The sequence below is a fragment of the Delphinus delphis genome, chromosome 15, assembly GCF_949987515.2.
Source record: "Delphinus delphis chromosome 15, mDelDel1.2, whole genome shotgun sequence".
Taxonomy (NCBI): Eukaryota; Metazoa; Chordata; class Mammalia; order Artiodactyla; family Delphinidae; genus Delphinus; species Delphinus delphis.
This window is the reverse complement of record NC_082697.1, coordinates 52,586,335-52,607,433: the sequence shown is the minus strand read 5'-3', so window position 1 is coordinate 52,607,433 and position 21,099 is coordinate 52,586,335. Positions and strand designations below refer to the sequence as shown.

General features: G+C 47.9%; 1 protein-coding gene across 2 annotated transcripts in view; it reads right to left on the bottom strand.

Moving 5' to 3' along the window:
- Positions 1–1,754: 1,754 nt before the first annotated feature.
- Positions 1,755–21,099, bottom strand: part of DNAJA3 (DnaJ heat shock protein family (Hsp40) member A3) — a 31,019-nt gene continuing 11,674 nt past the window's right edge. Inside the window, exons 3-12 of one of the 2 annotated variants that reach the window (XM_060031661.1) lie at positions 20,779–20,862; positions 19,775–19,975; positions 18,619–18,771; positions 13,337–13,484; positions 12,230–12,294; positions 10,638–10,766; positions 10,008–10,123; positions 9,149–9,246; positions 3,584–3,700; positions 1,755–2,976 (exon numbers count right to left, since the gene is read on the bottom strand). In XM_060031661.1, coding sequence (XP_059887644.1) covers positions 3,597–3,700; positions 9,149–9,246; positions 10,008–10,123; positions 10,638–10,766; positions 12,230–12,294; positions 13,337–13,484; positions 18,619–18,771; positions 19,775–19,975; positions 20,779–20,862 — 1,098 coding nt within the window. In that variant the 3' untranslated portion in view covers positions 1,755–2,976; positions 3,584–3,596. The remainder of the gene's footprint in view (positions 2,977–3,583; positions 3,701–9,148; positions 9,247–10,007; positions 10,124–10,637; positions 10,767–12,229; positions 12,295–13,336; positions 13,485–18,618; positions 18,772–19,774; positions 19,976–20,778; positions 20,863–21,099) is intronic. The other variant, XM_060031662.1, reaches the window with a different exon arrangement.

Sequence of the window (21,099 nt, the reverse complement as noted above, 5' to 3'; positions counted from 1 at the left end):
GCCCTAAATACAATGTTCACCAGAAAAGTATGCGCCCTGCCTTGAGCCTGGTTTAGCAAGAGAGCCAGATACAAATCTGCAGAATGACTGCAGATTGACATAGGGTTGCAGAGAGCAGGAGGAATGAGGAACACTGGAGGAGGGGCCCACTTTAGTGGGACAGGGACAGCTTGCGGTCTGAGGGGAGCAGCCTCCCAGGCAGGGTAGGAGGAAAAGGATGTGATGACATGGGCTTCCAAGCCCACCCATGTCAGCAAGAGAACATGAGAGGTCATCTGTGTCCAGCCCTGTGATGCCCAAGTCCCCCAGGCCCCTGCGTGGGAAACTCACCTGCTGGGGCTATGACTCACCGTGCCGAGATCCTGGAGCAGCCCTTGGCCAGTACCAAGCCTGGGTAGAGCCTGCTGTGCCAGGTCCAGGTCCAGGTCCAGGGCGAACTGCAGGGAGCTGATGCCAGGCTCCAGCCGCTCCTCCTCCACAAGCAGGCCATGGACACGTCGCCGAGCCTCTTGGGTCTGTTTGCTCACCCAGTGCCCCCTGGCCAGGCTGTGGTGAAGGCAACGTAAGGGCATTTGTGCGAAGCGGTGTCTGACTCCCCTGGGCTCACATGGTCAGGCCTGTGAGCCTCCAATGCCTTCCCTTGTCCACGCTCCAAACATTTCAGCAAATGCTCACACCATCTACTTCTCCTCCTCTCGATCCCCAGAGGCTCAGGGACCTGGAGATACTCTTTTGTATTTTTAAATACCTCACCTCACACTACAGCCCCACCTCGGGCTGCAAAGTTGTCTGGAGACACGTCTCAGGATCCAGCTGTGGGAATAAGCCAAATCCAGTCCAGGCCTTGAGTGGCGCTTGATTCTACAGATATTGCCCCGCCACCTTCTGACCATCTGAGGGGAGGACGCCTCAGTACAGCAATGAAGATGTCTCGCTAGAAAGAAAATCCACTTTTCCCTTTCAAAGTCTAGGCTTCTGTTTTCAGAAGACAGGCCATGAGTGGGACTTCGGTTGGCTTCTCCAGGAAGAAAACCTAAGCTATCACGAGAGAAACCATCTAGCTCCCCACCGCCATACCCCGGGGTCTAGGATCCTTCCAGGCCCATACTGAGTCCACAGCAGGCACTTGACAAACTTCTGTTCAATGAAGGACAAGTTTGGAAATTGGCAGGAAGTCACTGAGCCCCTTTCTCACCCAACAGGTATTCCCAGCCTCTTCACCCAACCCAGCAGTGCCCTCACACCTCAACCTGCTCAGCCCAGAACCCAGAGTGGGGCAGAGCTATATGCTCGGGGCCCACTCCAGCCATGACAGCACTTGGGCTTTTGTGAGACAGCCCAGACTAACACTGCAACACAAAAATATACCTTAATATTCCTCTGAAAATAATGGAGGAAAAAAAAAATCTAGTGAGGGAGCTGGTGACCTGTAGGGACCTAAGTAGGCCACACTGCACGTCTCTCAAATCGCAGGCTGCCAGAGAAAAAGCTACATGCCGAACCCTAGAACATTCGTCAGATCAGCACCCTCCCCCCTCTGGGATCTGGGCTGGAGAGGGTCAGCGCCTGTCAGAGCGCCACCCGTCGCTTGGCGCACGTGACTCCAAGGACTAGGACAGCTACCTCCAGCCGCCCCAGGAAGGCCAGCAGAGACGTGGGGGGACCTGACTGGCAGGTGACCACCAGTAACCCCCTGCTGGGCCACCTGCAGAAAGCTGTCTGAACTCTCAAAGAAGAAATGACAACAATTTAGGTTTTAAATATCTCTTTGTAGTAGATAATCTTATTTACATTGATACAGAATCATTTTACATTCCTAAAGCAGACACTAGTAGATACTTTATTTTAGTAAATTATGAAGGAAAACAAAAAGGGAACTAATCAGAAGTGTTCTCCATTAACCTGTCTTACCACAGCAGGGGGATCTGGAAACACAATGGAACCCACACATCCTACGAGCCAAGGCTGGGGAAACAGTGTTTTGCTCTGGCTGGATGGTGGAGAACCTTCAACTGCTGAGACTGTGCTCTCCTTTCCTAAACAAACGTTTATGAGGAAAAGACGATGATTCTTAGCACTGAATAATTTAAACACACTTCTGAAAACAGAAGTCAACTGTGAGTGGTGAGAACCAAGGCCCTGGCAGGCAGCAGGGCAGGGCTCCGGGTTTAAGAGGCCGTTAGTCGGCCCCAGGCCACGGCTGGCTGTGGTCCAGCAGAAGGGCAGGAGCTCCACTCACACCCGGCTTAGAACAACAGAACTCAACTGTCAGGGGACAAGGGGCCACCCCAAGTGGGGTGGGAGGAAGGACTATCCATCCTGACAGAGATCATGGCCCATGTGATCAAGAGTAGCATCTCCAGGGACTGTCTTCATATGTGTCACCCCGGGCCCCCAAGGCCCCCATGTTCCAGCTGCTTGGTACCTTTTGGAATTAAAACAAACTCTAGCAGGGGATGCCCCTGCTGAGGAGTGGATGACACAAGTGGGGCGTGCATGCCCCAGGTTCCTGGAAAAGACAACCCTGTCAGGAAAGACTCATTCTGGAACCTCCCAGAGGTTTGCTGAGAGGGAAATTAATCACTTCACAACTCGGTGCAACTTAAGGCTTCATTTTTAAGCGGTAAGCATGGCCTTTAATTCTTTAACCACATTTGATTCCAAATCAGAGTTTTAGCTCTGCAAGAAATGTCCAGCTGTCTGACTCTGCCGGAGCCAGAAGAGGCCAAGTTACCTACCCATGGATAGGAAACTACCAGCCCTGAGACCTGCCATGCCTTACTGCCCAGGGGCTGTCCACCATGACCCTTCCATGGAGAGGTGCATTGTCACATGATTTTGCTGTTTCCAAGGTGGTCCAGAGGGCCTCTGCAGGCAGGGGCTCGGTGCTGCTGTGTGGAATCCTCCTGCATCTGAGATGCCCTGGCCACAAGGAGGGGCTGCTGCTCCCGGCCTAGTTTCCGGTGGACCGTTTTCCTGAGCCAAGACACAAACAGTTACATTTCACTGGCATCGCAGGAAGAACACGCCCCGTTGGTGAGCTTCTGTCATCCCTGAGAAGGAGCTGCACCAGGAGCCCCAGCCACCAGGGACCAGCACAAGTAAAAAGTGAGTCCCGAGACACCACAGTGAGCAAGCAGGACTCCTGGCAGTGCCCCCCACCCCAGCCCTAACCAAGGTTGACACCTCCCCGTGCCTCCCAGGCAGGACAGGGCGGGGATTGGGGAGATCTGAGTTCTAGGCCTGGCTCTGCTATGACTTGCCCTCTGTGACCGTGGGCAACCTGGTCCTCACCACGGCAGGACGCAGAGCCCCCAGGAGCTGGTGGAAGGAGGGCTGGGAAGCAGCAACCTCTCCAGGAAGTGGAGCCGCAGAAGCGGCTACATTCTGTGGTTCGGCCCTGCACTACCGGCTGACTCCCCACAGGCTGAGGCTTGACTCTGAGGGGAGCCAGACACACCACGCCTGAGACTGGAACCTCTTCAACTCTGGGTGTGGGGGGACGATACTGGTTAAAGTGACAGAAAACGGATTAGTTCACAGAGGGGAACAAAAAGGGGAGGAACCTCAGGGGTTTTCCTACCTCGGCTGGGATATCAGGAGGTAAACATTTTCTTAAGTTTGGAAAGGAGTCCCTCCTTGTCCTCCCCAGCCTCAGGCCTAGCCTTGCCTCCTGCGGAGCTATCCATGGTGCTACCACCTGGGCACAAACAGCAGAGAGAACTGGGGTCAAGGGCGCACACCTCCATGTGTCCCATCCCAGGTCCCGCCTGGCTACCCAGGGCTCACCACTGAAGGAGCCACCAAGCGCCACCCGGAGAGGAGAGGGGGCTGCACCCCGATTGGCCAGGGCTGCCCCGCCTGTCAGATGACTCAGCACTTCGGAGCATCCCAACTGCTCCTCGAGTCACTGGCCCTCGAAAGGAAGACAAGAAATAGAAAGGGACAAAAAGGAGCTGTCTCTACCTTAACAACCATAATAGAAATAGAGCCAAGTGCCAGATGTCTTCTGGGCCAGGCCACACGGCATCCACATTAGCTCGTTCAATCCTTAGGCTAACCTTACAGGTAAGTTCCACAGATGAAAAAACCAAAAACCAGAGGCACAAAGGGGTTAGGTGGCATGCCCAAGGTCACAGAGCCGGTAAGCAGGCGGGAGGCCCGAGATGAGACCCAAGCAGTCAGATGCCAAAGTCCAGGCTCTCACTCACCGGCTCCGAGAAGTGAAGAACACGCACCAAGACCAACCAACCAGCTTCCACAGCCTGTCGGGGCACACAAACCGTCTCCGGGACACCTGGGGATCCCAGGACATGCGCACTTCTCATCTATGACAATGGCAGCCGAGGACCCTGTGTGTCACTGGGCAAGCATCTGGCTCCAAATGCTCCAGATAAAGGGAGGCTGATCTGCTGTTTCTTGAGGGCCCACTGAGAGCAACTCTGCTGCACTAACACATCGTTTTAAAGACCTGCCAACCACGAGGCAGAGGGCCAACTTGTTATGAGCTGGACTGTACTCAATATTTTTCATTGTGCTAGGAGAATTAGCACATCTCAACATGCTAGGAGATGTACATCAAGTACAGCACGTCGAGGGTACAAAATGGTCACGTCTCCAAGATCTCAGTCTAAGACGCCTTTGTTGGTGAGAGGCCCAAAGCTCTGGGCAACAGGCCCCCAGCAGGGGTGGGGCAGGTTGTCCTGGGTACAGCCCCCCGGGCCGTCCTCTGGACCTGATGTGCTCTCCTAAGTCAGGAATGTCCTCAGAGAGATAGCGGTGGCCCCAAACAAGAATGTGCTGACAGAGGTCTGAGCAACCACAAAAGCCCGATGCCCAGGGCTCCCCAGGTGAGGACCCGGGCACTGCACAGTCACGGCGGCAGGCCCCTGTGAGAGGCATCCATGGCCGCAGGTTACAAGGCCAGGTGTGCCCTCCTTCAGTCCTTCACGTCCCCTTTTCTTACATAAAGACTTAAGTAACAAAAAAGGACTCTCCTAACACAAAGGAATCCACAAACCAGAAATTTCCTGGGCCTCCTCGGACAAGGCAAGGCATGGCAAAAGTATTGAATTTTGTTATGTCCTTGGTGAGGGGACAGCAAGTCTGTGTGTGTGTGCACGTATGTGTGTGTCTCACACTATGAGTTACTGCTGCTGATGGAGCTTTTAACATGTGCCAGGTATCGTGCCAAATGCTTTATCCACATGATCTTATTTAATCACAGAAGAACCCTATGAAGTAGATGCTACTATTATCCCCAATTTATAGATGAGGTAACTGAGGCTCAGAAGTGAAGAAATTTGCCTAAGGCTTTATAGCTAAAAATGGCAGAGCTGGGACCTGAATCATTTGATAGCAGAACCCAAGCTCTTAACTATTAGTCACAATGGGGCACAGAAACACTCAGTGACCACCATCACCCCCACCCCCACTCTGCTGTCCCTGCAGTCATGCCCCGGGGCCACAGCGTTTGGCCAAAGTCTGGGAGAGCCAGAATAAATACCTAGTTAGCGGGTTAATGATTCAAAACCAAAAAATAAAACAGAACACAGACACACCTGGAAATTCTCACCCCCTGCCACCAGAACACATTCTTATCTCTCTATATTTTAAATGTGGGCTCCTTCAGGAATAAGGCTTACTGACAGGGACATCAAAGGATTTAAACACTGAATTTAAAATTCTGAACCGAAAGTCAGGGATAAACTGTGAGCCTCTGCACACGGATGATGCAGTCTATACCTACATCACTTTTCTGGCTCATGGGAGGAGGGACGTGTCCTTATAGGATGTCCTAAGCACTCAGGTGCCTTCTGGTTTCATTACAGGATACAAGCTGGCACATGATTCCTGCACTTAGGATAAACAGGAAATGCCCATGATCCCTCCAGCTGCACAGGCACTGCATGAGCGTTTCCAGTCTGCACCTTCAGGAGGTGACCAGAGCGGAGGGGCTGCTCAGCCAACCTCAGGCAGAGGTCAGACCCGAGGCACAGGACTCCTCTATCAGACCACACGCAGCTTGCCCGAGCAGGGGTTACATTTCCATCCCTCAGAAGGAAAATGAATTCAGATAAACTCAGCTAACAGGCGCTGTGCACGTGCAGGGGATTCAAAGAGGACATGCTCCCAGCCTACAGGCAGCGATTCCCAGTCATAAGTGTTTGATGGCCCTTTACAAAATGAAGAATAACCAGGTAACATTCATTCTGGGAATGTGTACCACCTTTCTCCACAGTCACAAACCCCTAGTGTTATAAGCAAGGTCTAACACTTATTTGGGGGTTCAGTGCTTGCCCTGTCCTCCCCACTCACACTGTAAGCTGGATGGGGCAGGGACCCTGTCTCTCTGTGCATTGCTTATCACGTGGCAAATGCTCAATGACCATCTGTGTGAAGAAACAGAGAAGCCAACAGGACTCCAGGATGACTTCTGAGGACTGGACCCACCCTACAGGTAGAGGTGTGGGTCTACACTCACAGCCTGACTCCCTGAGCCGTCTACACGCACAGACTGAGCCAGTGGAGCACCCCTTGTTCCACTAAAATGTCTCTTCCCTCATCTTCCTCTTGCCTCCACCCTGCCTAGATAAAGGGGCTCTATAGTCAACTGTCAGCTTGTCAGAGAAGAGAACACAGTGGGATCCCCAAATAATGAGCTATGGAACAGGCTCCTACACGACAGCTAAGTGTACGTATGTGGGTTGTCACAGGAATTAATGATGATCCAGAAACACAAACAATGAGCCACACTGTCTCTAAACCCAAAAGGCCACGTGGTACCTCAGAGCACCCCAGGCCCCCGAGAGCACTAAGGGTCCCAAGCTCACTACGGTCTTCTGCTTCACAGACTGGGAATGAAGCCAGGGTCAGACATTAGGGTTTTCAGCAGGGGCTTTAGGGAACAAAAGTAAACAAGGGATACTAAACCCACCAAAAACTTTAGGTCAGTTTCCTACATAATTGTAACTATTCCAAATGCCTTCCCGTAATGAAAGCAAAGACACCCAGGAATCCGTTTGTATCTGCAGTGACAGTCTCCGATGACTATCTCACTTAGAGGCTATTAAGAAATGACACTTTAGCCCAAGAACCACTGATGACTGCAAGCAACTGCTTCTAGTAAAACTTCAATGAAAGAGATTCAGGCTCTACTTAAATAAATAGGAGTCACCTTAAGGAAGTTGACAGGAGGGGAATTTTGTACACTGGTGTGTTTTCACACGTGGACTGCAAAGGTAACTTTCTTCACAGTGTAACAAGAGGCTTAACCACACCCAGGTAGCAGACTGACTGACAATGCATTCTTTGAAGCCATTACTAAGATTCTTAAATGCCTTTTAAAGAATTATGTCTGGCAGCCAAATTTCCCACTGGAATACAATTCTGAAATGACAACAGAAGTAGAAAAAATAGTAATTCGGCATACTCATTTTACTTTATAAACACTTTTCACAAATGCATCCAATGCCTATGTAAAGTTACGCTCTAGTTAACAAAATTATGTCAATAAACATTTAAAGGAAGAACTGGCAAAGTGTCTGGCACACAGGAGCGTCCCAATAAATCCTGGCTGAACAAGGGGACAGGGAATGAGCTAACAGGACAAAGAACCATGAAAATAATGACGGTTCTAAGAACACTCATAAGCTGACTGCATGATCAACTCCCAATTTAAGCTCTCAGAAAGGGACTGAAGACAACAACTGGTGATGACTAATAACTGACATTCAAATATAGTGAACAAGGCCCAGGTGGACCTCAAGTTCCCAATGTGGGAGGGGGCACAGCTGAGAACTGGCTGCAGAACAAATCTCACATGCTCCATGACTGCGGAAAAATTTGGGACTCAGGAAGAAGCTAGAGGTGCATAAGTAGAGTTACATGGAACAACCATTCCCACTTCCTTTTAGTTCAAGGGATATTAACAGAAAATATGAAAAAAGTCTAAGAACGAAACCACTAAAGTAAGTGCCCACTTGGTGCCTAGTTGGCCACAGACAGGATTTGTGGCAGCTGCTTTTTCACGGAGGACTTGGTCCCCTGGACTTAACAGGAACTCAGGGGACCTCCCTGGCAGTCCAGGGGTTGAGACTCCACGCTTCCAATGCAGGGGGTGCAGGTTCGATCCCTGGTCTGGTTACTCAGAACCCACAAGCCACATGGCACAGCCAAAAAAACACAAAAAACAAAAACAAAACGAGCTCAGCCAAGTCCATGCAAAGGCTATTGCTGCTGGGACCCCCACCCCTACCCCGGGGTGCAAGGCCAAGCCCCCACCCCCCACTCCAATCACCTGCTCTGAATGACCATACACTGATCTAATGCCATTCAAGCTCTGAGAAGGTGAGAGGCAGATCCAGGACCCAGACAAAAACAAAATGATGCAAGGAGGAAGCGACATGTTGGGCAGCTGAAGCCAATTCACCCTTGGCACGGCCTGTCCTGGCCCCAGCAGAGGCCCAACCGACAGAGAACAGCGTTTTCTCAGCAGAGCAGCCCCATCCCATGGGAGGAGGGCTGTGGCTGAGGTTCCCGTGGTCAAAGCTTCTGCCTGTGGGCATTTTGGTATCAAATCACCAATATTTAACTCCACTCTACAGAGGGCCTATGATGTTTAAGCTCAGGGTAAATAAGGTGTTTTGTTTTTCATTGCCCTAGGAATTCAGAATTTAAGCCTGCTATGAACAGGCAGATTTGGGGTAATGTGACCACGGTCCTTCATTGCTGTAGTAGTTGTTTACAGGACACTCTGAAATCCTGGAGAAGCTTTCTGGGAGAGGAATGCATTAAGCCTCCCAACCCATCTTCTCCTTTAGTGGTTACAAGGTGATCTCAGGTAGGGATGTGCCCAAGGTCACAAGGCAAGTGGCAGAACCAAGGATAGAACTCAGGAGAGCAGCCCTCTGAGACACACAGCTGATACCTGGCAGGAAGCATCGTGGAACTTGCTAACCTCGGCAAGCAGCACAGGTGCAGAGGAAGGGGGAACAGCTTTACTCTGGAGCGCGGCTGCCCCTGCCGTTCCTAGCCCTCAGCTCTCCTCTTTCTACTCTGCTCTGCCCAAGTGGAAACCCCAACACGCTTCTGAACCGTCCACCCTCCGAGGGGCTGGGGGCTCCCACAGGTCGCTGGGCCACCTTACCAGTGCTTGTGTTGGTGACGCCGTTCACTGTCCCCTCCACATCGGTCTCATCCTCAGCGTAGCTCAGAATCAGGCTCTGCTGCCGGCTTGTCAGTCTCCTGTGGACCGAGCACAGTCAGTGTCAGAGTGCTTCCTCTGGGCAGCTCTTTAAAGGACGTGGACGCGGCCAGTCCCCATGCAGCATGTGGGAAATGCAAGACCCGCAACCCAGGCACAGGACACACCCTGAATCCAAGAGCCCACACCCTCAAAGCTTCCGTAAAATAAACCTCCTGAACTACCCTAACTTGTTCTAAACAACTGCCACTGTGGCTATGCTAAATAGTTTACAGGGGGGAACAAAATGGAAATGATCTAATTAAAGAGAGGGCTGGAAACCCAGTCCTCTCAAGTGGAGTCTGGCATGCCCTGCTCCGGATGCCCACAGCTCCCGGCTTGGACTTTTCTCCCAGACACCGCAGACATCACCCACCACTATCTGGTTATAGGTCTCTCCCACCAGATGGCAGGCAACCTGAGAACAATAATAACAAAATCAACAGCAGCAGCAATAGCTAAGCATTCCCTATGGGTTATTCCTTTAATCTTCCAGCAACTCAACGAGGTCGAGCTTTTGTATTACGTCCACTTTCAGAAGGAGCGCCCGGGCAGGACACACTTGACTTAGAGCGAGAAGTAACCTGCCTAAGCCTCAGCGCTTATGGCAGCAGAGTCACACAGGTCGGGCAGTCGGGCTCGGCGCTGAACCACCATGCCGCTCAGCACCAACTCAGCAGGTAAGAAGCCCTCAAGCGGCTCCTGCCCAGTGCTGAAAGCTGCAGAGATCGGGCGGGCCTCGCCACAGCTGAGCAGCGCTTACTTTGGAACTCTGATCTTGATGTGAATGTAGTGATCTCCATAGCCATAGCTGTTAATCCGGGGGATGCCTTTCCCGCTCATGCGAATCTTCTGGTCTGACTGAGTCCCAGGGGGAATCTATAAAGAAAGAAAGGAATCTCTGGTTTTCCTTGGTTTCCAGTTGCCCAAATGAAAACATTTCACTACGTGAAGACAATCTTATTCCCAAAAAGAACTCCATTCAGGTTTCTAGACCAAACCCACCAGACACCACACGGAAACTGGCTAAGCCAGGTCCATCCCGAGCAGAGCCTGTGACGGCCTTGAGGGCAGGGAGTCTGGGGCGGCAAGCCCAGAGCAGGAGTGAGGGAGCATGGAGAGCAAGACCTGGGAGGAGGCAGAGCCAACTGGGGCACCACTGAGGCTGCTCCCCGGCCCGGCAGCAGTGGACATGGCCCGGGAGCTCCCTTCCCTGCCAAGTCACACCCAAGGCACAGCCAACACTCCTCCTTCCCCCCCACACCCAGCTTGTCTCCTCGAATCCCCGACAGGCTGGCTGTTCCCAGGTTCCAGCCACTTCTCAGCCATTTCCCGTTTCAGAAAAAAAGAACAAGGAAATACAAGGGTGGCGAGGCCACACTTGTCCTCTTACCATCACGTTGATGGTCTCATACAGGCCCTGCGCTCTGGCGGTGCCTCCCAGAATGGCCTGAGCTATGGAAATGAAGAGGTCGGAGTGGATGTCTGCACCGTCCCTCCGGAACACGGGGCTTTTCTGCACCTACAGCCAAGCACGAGAGGGGGTTACGCTCAGAGAAGTTATTCTGGAGAGCGGGCAACAGACGCATCTCAGCAGCTCAGAGCACAGCGTCAGGGAGAGAATGTACTTTCACCAAAGCAACCACGCCCCCAGGCTCTGGGAGTTACAGGGCAGGTTCCTACTCCACTGCAATGCAAGAGTGTCATCTCAGATCAAGCTGTTCAACTGTTGAGGGAAGTAAAAAAGTAAAATCAGCTTCTGAACATTAAAAAAATAAAAATCTTTATTGGAAAGTATAAAGAAACACAGACTAATACAATCTACAAAGGCGAAAACGGTTTACTTTCCAGAGTCATTTGGTACAAACTACCTTCAAGTCAGACTGACAACACTGGAATTATTCTGATTTTATAAGCACTATTTTTTGTGTGTCAAAGACGTTCTTTGCCTTCCAGTGATTTCTTCTTTTTTTCTTCTCTATCATCAGCTGCGAACAATCTGAATTCTCTACCAAGCCTTCCTTATAGATTGGCTTCCAGCCCGCTGCCTTTGTCTTCGATTTCTCAGTCTAGAAGACTCACCCTTTACATTATTTTTTTGTTTTAAATTATAAAATATTTCACATATACGTAAACCAGCAAAGTAAATAACACACGGTGTTTCCACAACCCAGCTTAGGTAACAGAACATTAGGACACAGGTGACTTCTCCCCACCTCCAGCTCACCCCTCCAGAGTAACCAGGCCAATTTAGTAGGTATCATTCCTACAAGCATCTGTTTACTTTTCCTACATGTTTACATGCCCCTAAACAATACATAACACCACCTCACATGGTTTAAAGTTTTACACAGATGACCTCCTTCCCTCGCCCTGCAACCTGCTCTCTCCCTGTTCGTAACTGAGAAGTCCCAGGACATCTCATGCTGACATGTGTAGCGCGAGCCTCCTGCTCTGAGGTGCCCTGGGCCCACAGTGCAGACCACTCACCATTCTCCTCTCCAAGGACAGCAGACTGTTGTCACTGTCTCGCTGTTGTTAACGAGGCTGTCACACACCCTGCCTCTGCGAACTGCACCTCCTTGGGTACACGTCTGGTGGAATCGCTGGCAGAAGGCGCCACCTCCTCTCATGTTTCCCTCACCTCAGAAAAGTGGGTTTGCCCTGCACATTGTACGTAAAACTGTAGCTGTGGCACTGTTTGTCCCTATGAACAATTTGATACATAAAAAATACAAGATGTTTTCTGTATTTTTATGAGTCCAACTTGTAAACACCTCGAGGAAACTTTGTTCTCTCCACATTTAGCACAAAAGCTTGATGTAACACACGTTTAATCACCCTGTCAAAGTGGTCACTGCTCATCTTGGAAACTCAGATGGCCAGACACTCTGTGAAGCTCCTACCTCTCCTATGAGAAGCCTGGGCCGTACCCTCTCCAGGAGAGCAAGGGCCTGACAGAAGCTGTGCAAACAGAGAACCTACCCTGAATGTGATGAAAATTTCTCTTTTTCCTACAGGCATCCTCACAGTCTGGCCATCCTCGACTCCTGTAAGAAAAAACAAAAGTTCAAAAGAGAACGATTATTTTGGGACCTCCCAAGGCATTTTCTATGCTAGATCCATTTACAACCCACCAACTTACTCTTTTCTGTTTCCTGTTAACAAGGAATAACACAACTACCGAAGATAGCAACAAGTATAACTTAAAACAAGAATAACTTTCCAAAGGTGCAACATACAATAATTGATAACTGAACAAAAGCCCCTTCTATTCATTTCTTCGGTTTACTGCCAGGTCCACCTCGTATCTCAGTGAGTTTAGAGTCTAATTGGGGTGACAGCTATTAGCCAAATAACAATACTAACAAATGTATCGCTACAAACAGAGACGTGTTCTTAGAAAGAAAAGATCACAGCTCCAGACAAAGGAACATCTAAGGAACAGGGAGGTTCCAGAAGGCTCCCCTGGGGAAGTGACACTTGAGCTGGGAGCTCCGGGAGAACAGAGTTAACCTACTGAAAAGAAGGTGGACAGTGAGCTTCAGTCACCGGGGAATGGCGTATGCAAAGGCTCTGTTCTGGGAGGCAGGGGCTACGTGAAAGTCAGGAAGCTGCAGGGCAGGTAATGAGGGGGAGACTAAAAAGAGCGGAGGCTGAGACCAGCAGGGGCTGGAAGGGGAGGCCATTTCTCGGCCCCTGAGAGTCACTGCAGTGTCTTCAACAGGATGAGAGACATGACCAGACCACGCAGTGGAAACACTACCTTAGGAACAGGAGCCAGTTAGGGAGAGCAGGCACAAGCTGGCCCTGGAGGCAGGAGGAGGGGGTGGTGTTGCCCGCTGGGCTGTCAGTGGGGACGACATTGGCCTTGGGACAGAAGATGGAGGAGATGGGGGAGTCCTTCACACAGAAGCAGAGCAGTCACATCGGGTTCCATCTCCCCACATGACATGGGTGCAGATTTTAAGGATAACTGGTGCAGTGGAAAACGCAAGGAGACCCTGGTTCCTCCTCGAGTTTGGGCTCCAGAAACAAGGACACGATGGCCCCGGCTCCCAGCCCCTGTGCGTGGAGGAGCCCCAGACCCACCGGCAGGCACAGGGATCACCACCTTCTTCTTCTGCTTGGCTTCTCCTGCTCCTCTGCACACCACACAAGGAGACGTGATGATGGAGCCCCGGCCACCACACCTCCGACATGTGGAGCGCATCACAAAAGGGCCTGTATTTATGGTTTCCTGATAAAAAGAAGAAAAATGGGAGCCTTAGACACCGGTAAACCCTGACAGCGAGGTCCTGGGACCACAATGTGCACGAGAAACATTTCACCAAAGATTCACGTGTTGCGTGCACATGCGCTAAAACATACTGCCTAAAGACACAGGTGCAGGAGCTCAAACTGTTAATCTGACTTAGAGCGCACCGACTTCTGAATCCCAAACCACAAACCTGATTATATGAGGCTGAAAAATGAGATGCTGCCTCTCTACAGAAGTTCCCGAAACTCCTGGGAGCTGAGCAAATATGCTTTAAAAAGAGTACCCCCCCCCCATTACAAAAGGGACAGCTGGGAAAGCAGAGAAAGAAAGAGGAAAGTGACGACTGGATGCAACCCCCACCCAGAGCTGCCATTGCCCACTCCAAGGGAGAAGCAGCACTGGCCTCTCTGTCTCCCAGGGCCCCCCCACTGTCCCCAGCCCCCATCACAGGTACCCTGGGAGCAAGGAGGCAAGCTGCTCCTCTCGCAGGTACTGGTGCTGCTCATGCTCCCACCCAGGGGTCTCTTCTTCCCCACCCCCCCCAGCCCCTCCCACCCCAGTCCTCCAGGAGCCTCCCCGGCTCCCAGCCCCTCGCACAGCTGGTGGGGCCTTACAATTTGTGGCCACTCCCATCAGCTCCTCACTGGGCACTGGAAATCGGTTACCTTTTTATTTAACCTAACATCCTTGGGGGTTTTTTTCTTGGTAAATTATCAAATACCTGTTGTTATAGCAAATCAAAGGATACAAACATATATTAAAAAAATTATTAATCTCCCCCCTCATCGTGATTCCCAAGGTGACCAGCTCTTGGTAGCTCAGTTTGAGGTGTTCTTTCCCACAACTCGCTCACTCACTCTCTCTTTCTCTCCATAAAAAACTTTTTAAGTAAAAATTTTATAATGACAATATATTATACTATCGCTCTGCAACTTGCCTACCCTTTCATCTTCATGATACATCATGAACATTCCTCCAGACCAATATATATAGATTTCAATTTCCATTTTAATATTTAATTTTTGTTTCGGTGAAGAAAAAAATCTCTTCACATAGATCCTTCTGTTCTGATGTCTTAATTCTTTTTTCTAAGACAGATTCCCAAAGGTGGACTTGCTAGGACAAATATTTATTAAAATTAAAATTTTATGTGCTAGGTACTTCCCTGGTGGTCCAGTGGCTAAGACTCCCAATGCAGGGGGCCCAGGTTCGATCCTTGGTCAGCGAAATAGATCCCGCACGCCGCAACTAAGAGTATGCATACCGCAACTAAAAATCCCGCATGCCGCAACTAAGACCCGACACAGCCAAATAAATAAATAAATAAAAAGACTTTTTAAAAAATACAATACAATTTTATGTGCTATATTTATTTGAAAAGGTCCTATGTGCGTATGGTACAAAATTCTAAAGTAGGGACTTCCCTGGTGGTGCAGGGGTTAAGAATCCCCCTGCCAATGCAGGTTCAAGCCCTGGTCCGGGAAGATCCCACATGCCGCAGAGCAACTAAGCCCGTGCGCCACAACTACTGAAGCCCATGCGCCTAGAGCCCATGCTCTGCAACAAGAGAAGCCACTGCAATGAGAAGCCCATGCACCACAAACAGAAATAGCCCCTGCTCGCCGCAACTAGAGAAAGCCCATGTGCAGCAACGAAGACCCAACATAGCCAAAAATAAGTAAATAAATAAATTTATTTAAAAAAAAATTCTAAAGTAAAAAATGAAGGTACGGTGAAAGTTAAATGTCCCCCTCACCCCTGGCCCCTAACCATTCCAAGTACCTTCCATAGATGCACAGCTGTAGTGATATACTTGTGTATCCTACTTTTACAGACACACATTTCAAGCCATCCATCTGTGCATTACAAGTTTTCAATAAGTCCAGGTAGCATACCGTGCACACAGTTCTGTGGCTTTTGCTATTTTGTTTTTAACAATTTAATAATCTCAGAGAGCACTCCTCATCAGTGTATTTTTCAGACAACTCACTCCTGGTGGTCACTGAGGCTGTCCAGTCCTTTCTTATTACACACAGGCTCCAAGGGACACCCTGTACATGTGCTATTTTCCAGGTGTGATCTATAGGCTACATCCCCACAGAGAGAGGCATATGTGCAGGTGAACAGCCACTGCAGCTGTGGCCAGGGTGGTTTCCACATCCACCATCAGTGCACACGAGTGCCACGTCCCACAAGCCTGTCAGCAGGGCCTGAACCCATCTCTGAAATGTGTGGCGAACTTCAGGCATCTCCTTGGCTCCACCTGCACTTCCCTGATCGCCAGCAAGAAACATTTGCTGGTCACTTGCATTTCCTCTTCTCACCTTGATCTATTTTTCTAATGAGCTGTTAGTCTTTTTCTCAATATTCTGAAAGAGCCCTTTACATATTAGGAATACTAATCCTTTAGCTATGTCTTGCAAATTTTTTTCCCCAATCTCAAACATTACATTTTGAGAGAAATACACTTCAGCTTGTCTTATCTCAATGTTCACCTAAGAAATGTGAAAAAAGAAAGTCATAGCAATTCATGGCCTTGGAGAAAGGACCTTAGAAGTGAGAGGGAATTAGGATCAATAAAAAGTATCTGTAGGGAATTCCCTGGCAGTCCAGTGGTTAGGACACGGAGCTTTCACTGCCGAGGGCCCGGGTTCAATCCCTGGTTGGGGAATTAAGATCCCATAAGCTGCCTGGTGCAGCCAAAAATGAAATAAAATAAAAAATAAAATAAAAAGTATCTGTAACAAGTGGCAGCAACTCAACTCACAAAACTGTAACCACAGGAATCCTCATCCTCTCCAAGAGCGCCCTCTAGAGGAATGTAAGCACAACTTCACTTTCTCAGACTAAGCTGTAGGAGTATTTACAGGTAACTCTGGGCACACCCATCAGTGGACTATTATTTAGCCATCAAAAAGAATGTTTAAAAATATTCAAAGATATGGAAAAATGCTTTCATTATAATAAATGAAAAAAGGGAAAAATTGCATGTATGATTCTGAACGTTGAAAATTATATACAAATAGGCAAAAATATATTCAAAGTCAAAAGACAAATACAACTAAAATCACTGGCAAAGGACTAATTCAATTAATTTATAAAGGGCTTCTACAAATGAATAAGAAAAAGACCAATTACTCAATACAAAGAAGGACAAAAGATGGAATACATGCAAAAAAACAATGGCTCTCAAATCTTAGAAAAGATATTCTACTTCACACGTAATAGATACCTGTATATTCAAAAAATGAATATGAGGAATGACACTATTCAAAGGTATCCGTTGTCTATAACATGAAAAAAATATGAACCACCTAGGCATCCAGCAACAGGGGCCTGCCTAAACAAACGGTGATGTGTCCATATAAAGGAATACCGTGGCCATAAGAAGACTGAGGCAGGGACTTCCCTGGTGGCGCAGTGGAATGATGGGGACACATCAAAAGAATACAGGAGCCAGCCAGAAGACACTTCCACAGGCCAAGTCAGGGACAGTTTGAGCATCAAAGTAAGTAATACTAATGACAGCTCAGTGAATAAAATAAGAATCCATGAGTTCATACTGATATGAATGAAAGAATGAATAAATAAATGGAGAAGAGAAAGCTCTTCCTTTCAGTAGAATGACAATAAACAAAGAAGGGATGTTGCAATCAGAAAAGCACCATTTAGGGAGATTGGGATTGACATATATACGCTAATATGTATAAAAAAGATAACTAATAAGAATGTGCTGTATAAAAAAATAAATAAAATAAAATTCAAAAATTCCAAAAAAACCCTTAAAAAACAAAAAAGAAAATCACCATTTAGCAACAGTCACAATAATCCCTGATTTAGGCAAGACTGATCCATGGATGCTGTAACTATTGGGTATAAGTTTGATGAGGAACAGGATATTTATATAGTGTCAAGGTACCTCACAACTTCCTTGTTAATTTCAATGGGAAAAATAATAAACTTTATAATGAAGAAACCCGGTGGACACTACCTTAACTGATTGTGAACAAATGTAACATCACCACTAATGAGACAAACTGACACCTCATGACTCCTGACATGATCCATGAAAAGGGTACTACATGTCTGGTGTTTCTGCAAAAAATGCATAATCTGAATTTTATCAGGATAAAACATCAGATGACCTAAATGAGGGACATCCTACAAAGCAGGTCTGTAATCCTAAAAAATGTCAGTTGTCATAAAAGAAAGACTGAGAAGTCATTCCCGATTAAAGGAGACAAAAGATATGACAACCAGATACTATGCAAGATCACAGACTGGATACTGGGCTTGTGGAAAAAAAGAACATTATAAGGACAACTGAAAAAATCTGAATTGTACAGATAATGGTATTGTATCAACATTAAACTTCCTGATTTTGACAACTTACTGTGGTTACGTAAAAGAATATTCTTGCTCTTAGCAAATATATACCATAGGGACTTCCCTGGTAGTCCACTGGTTAAGACTCCACACTCCCAATGCAGGGGGCCCAGGTTCGAACACTGGTTGGGGAACTAAGATCCCACAAACCACAACTAAGTTCGTGTGCTGCAACTACTGAGCCTGTGCACTCTAGAGCCCAAACGCCGCAACTAGAGAAGCCCACGTGCCACAACAAAGAGCCCGCGCAGCCAAAAAAAAAAATACACACACACACACACACACACACACACACACAGGTACACACCACAAATGACAAAGCAAATGGGACAAAATGTTAACAATTGGTGAAGCTGGGTAGAAGGAGTAAGGGAGTGGTTCTTCATACTATTCTATAAGTTTGAGTTATACCTGAAACTTACCAAAAAGAAAAAAATGATCACACTTCAAGCAAAATTTAAGTCCCCCTCCCCTACCCCAGGTTCAAATTATCAAAATACCCCACAATGTATTTTCAGAGAAGACAGCAGAGTTTCATTGCTTCTTCTGTATTGTTGATTAGGACAGAGCACTCCTGGGAAAATGCAGAAGATTCTAGATAAAACAGTCCCACCTAGTTATGAGCTCTCAAAGCCCTAGGTCCTTTGGAGCACAGAAAAGAGGAGTGGTGGAGGGGAGCAGGAAGGGGGCAAGAGGTGGGAGGCCAGGGCCTCAGCCTCACGCTCACCATGCCGGAGCCACCGCAGTAGTGGCAGTGCTGCATCTTGGTGCCGGGCTCGTTCCCTTTGCCACCACACCGCTCACAGGTATCAGTGATGTTCACGGTGAACTCCTTGTTGACACCCTTGGCAGCTTGATTGAATGTCAACTCCATGATGTACTAAAGAAATCAAGGGACCGCCTGTTATCTCTCTTAAAGTAAGGGAGAGCACTGCCCAGCAGTTTACAGTTACTTTTTCTTTTAAAGACTTTATTTTTTAAAGCAGTTTTAGGTTTACAAAATTGAGAAGGAGGTATAGAGATTTCCCACATACCTTTGCCCCCACACATGCACAGCATCCCCTGTTATCAACATCACTCACCAGAACGGTATTTATTTTATCAAGGATAAACCTACATTGACACAACATAATCATCCAAAGCCCACAGTTTACATTAGGGTTCACTCTTGGTTTTGGATATTCTATGGGTCTGAACAAATGTATAATAACATGTATCCTCACCATAGTTTCATGCAAAGTATTTTCACTGCCCTAAAAATCCTATGCTCCACCAATTCATCTGTTCCCCTAGTTACTTTACTTTTTAACCTACTTGTACTTTATCAAGCAAGAATAGATGGGACTCAACTGATTCTGCCCTAGTCCTCAGAATTTTTAAGAGATAATATTTAAGTGAAAATGTACTTTTCAACAAACTGAAAATGCTCACAGAAAATATTTGTACATGGTCCTTCCTAACAACTCAAACGATCCACAATCATAACTCACATCATAAAACAACTCCCCTCTCTCTTCAATTCTGATAATGTCTGAAACAAGATATAAATATGGAAGAGGCAGGACTGGCAGTAGCTCCCTATGGATTGAGCTCTCCTAGAATAATGAGGCAGGCTCTAGATAAAATATTCACACGCTAACTATGGACTCTGAGAGCCTTAGGTGTTGCTGGATTAAGCAACTGTAAGAATATAGTAAAACTGTATGTACACATTATTATATGATTTTTCAAATACTGGAACCATTTCCTACCAAGATGGCTGCCTCCAAATCATCCCATTTAAGCTGCTTTAGCTTTTTCTTTGAGAAAAAGAATTGGTAAAATCCGTTTGCATCACACTTGGCAGCTAAAATTTGAATGATTCTTCAAAATGAGATGCTTACCTCCTGGGGCTGATGGAACACACTCTGGAAGTCTCCAAAAGAGGAGGATGAGAACTCCCCAAAGATCTTCCTGAAGAGCTCCTCAGGGTCAACAGTGGGGCCTCCTTTCCAGTAGCTCTGCCCAGAGCTGCCGGCCCCAGGATCGAAGCCAGCAGAGCCATAGGTGTCATACTGCTTCCTCTTCACTTCATCACTCAGGACCTACCGTGAAAGGCACAGCAGTCAGGTGCTCCTGAGTCTCCCAAGGTCCAGGGACACACACACCAAGCACAGACAGTGGTATTGAATCAACATAAAATTTCCTAATCTTGACAGCTGTACTGAAGTTATGGAAAAGAATGTTCTTGTTCTTAGCGAATACACACAGAAGTACTTAGGGATAGAGAGACACCATGTCTGCGACTTATTCTCGAATGGTCGGGGGGACGCACACTTGCGCACGCACACGCACACGCACACACACACACAAACACACACACAGAGCAGACGTAGGATATCCTACATATCCTGAACCCCTTCAGCACGGCCGAAGTCCAGGAAGGAGGTCCGCTTTCACTTAACTCTGCAATGCTCAGTGGCTGTTTCATGTCCGCTTCATCCCCCTGATTACATTCTACATTCCTCTAGGGCAGTGGTGGTCTACTTTTATAACACCCACCATCCCCACCAGACAGTGATGCCCTAAGTTAGGGATGGGAGGGGTCATCAAATAGGCACAAAACTGTTTACTCTGACAAGGAGTTCCGAGACCCACCTACAAGTCCGAGTGGAGGGAGCTCTGTTAACACAGATTATTGGATCCTGTTCTTTGATGAGATTCCAAGTTAGATCTAATGTGAAAATTTTGGATCTGGGAATTTTTTTTTTCCTTCAACGAGGCGATCTTGTGGGGAACACAGCCTTCCCACTGGACCTTCTGACACAGCGATTGCCCTGGGCAGCGAGCTCTGATGCACACACACAGCGGAATGACAGTGACTGCACACACCGGTGGGCTGCATTACCTCATAGGCCTCTGCCAGCTGGGAGAACTTCTCCTTGGCTTTGGGATCATCCTTATTCGTGTCTGGGTGATATTTCTTGGCGAGCTAAGGGAGGAAATGGTAAATTACTATGGACACAAGATGATTACTAAAACTGAACCCCAGATACCAGTTACACCTCACCTCCTTTGTAGCAGTTGTCTGAGACTTTACAACCAATAGCAATTCTTAAAACAAGGTTTAAGACTTTAAAATAAACCATCTCTAACTAGACTTACTGTGATGATCATTTCAGTGTATGCAAATGTTGAGTCATTATGTTGTATACCTGAAACTAACATG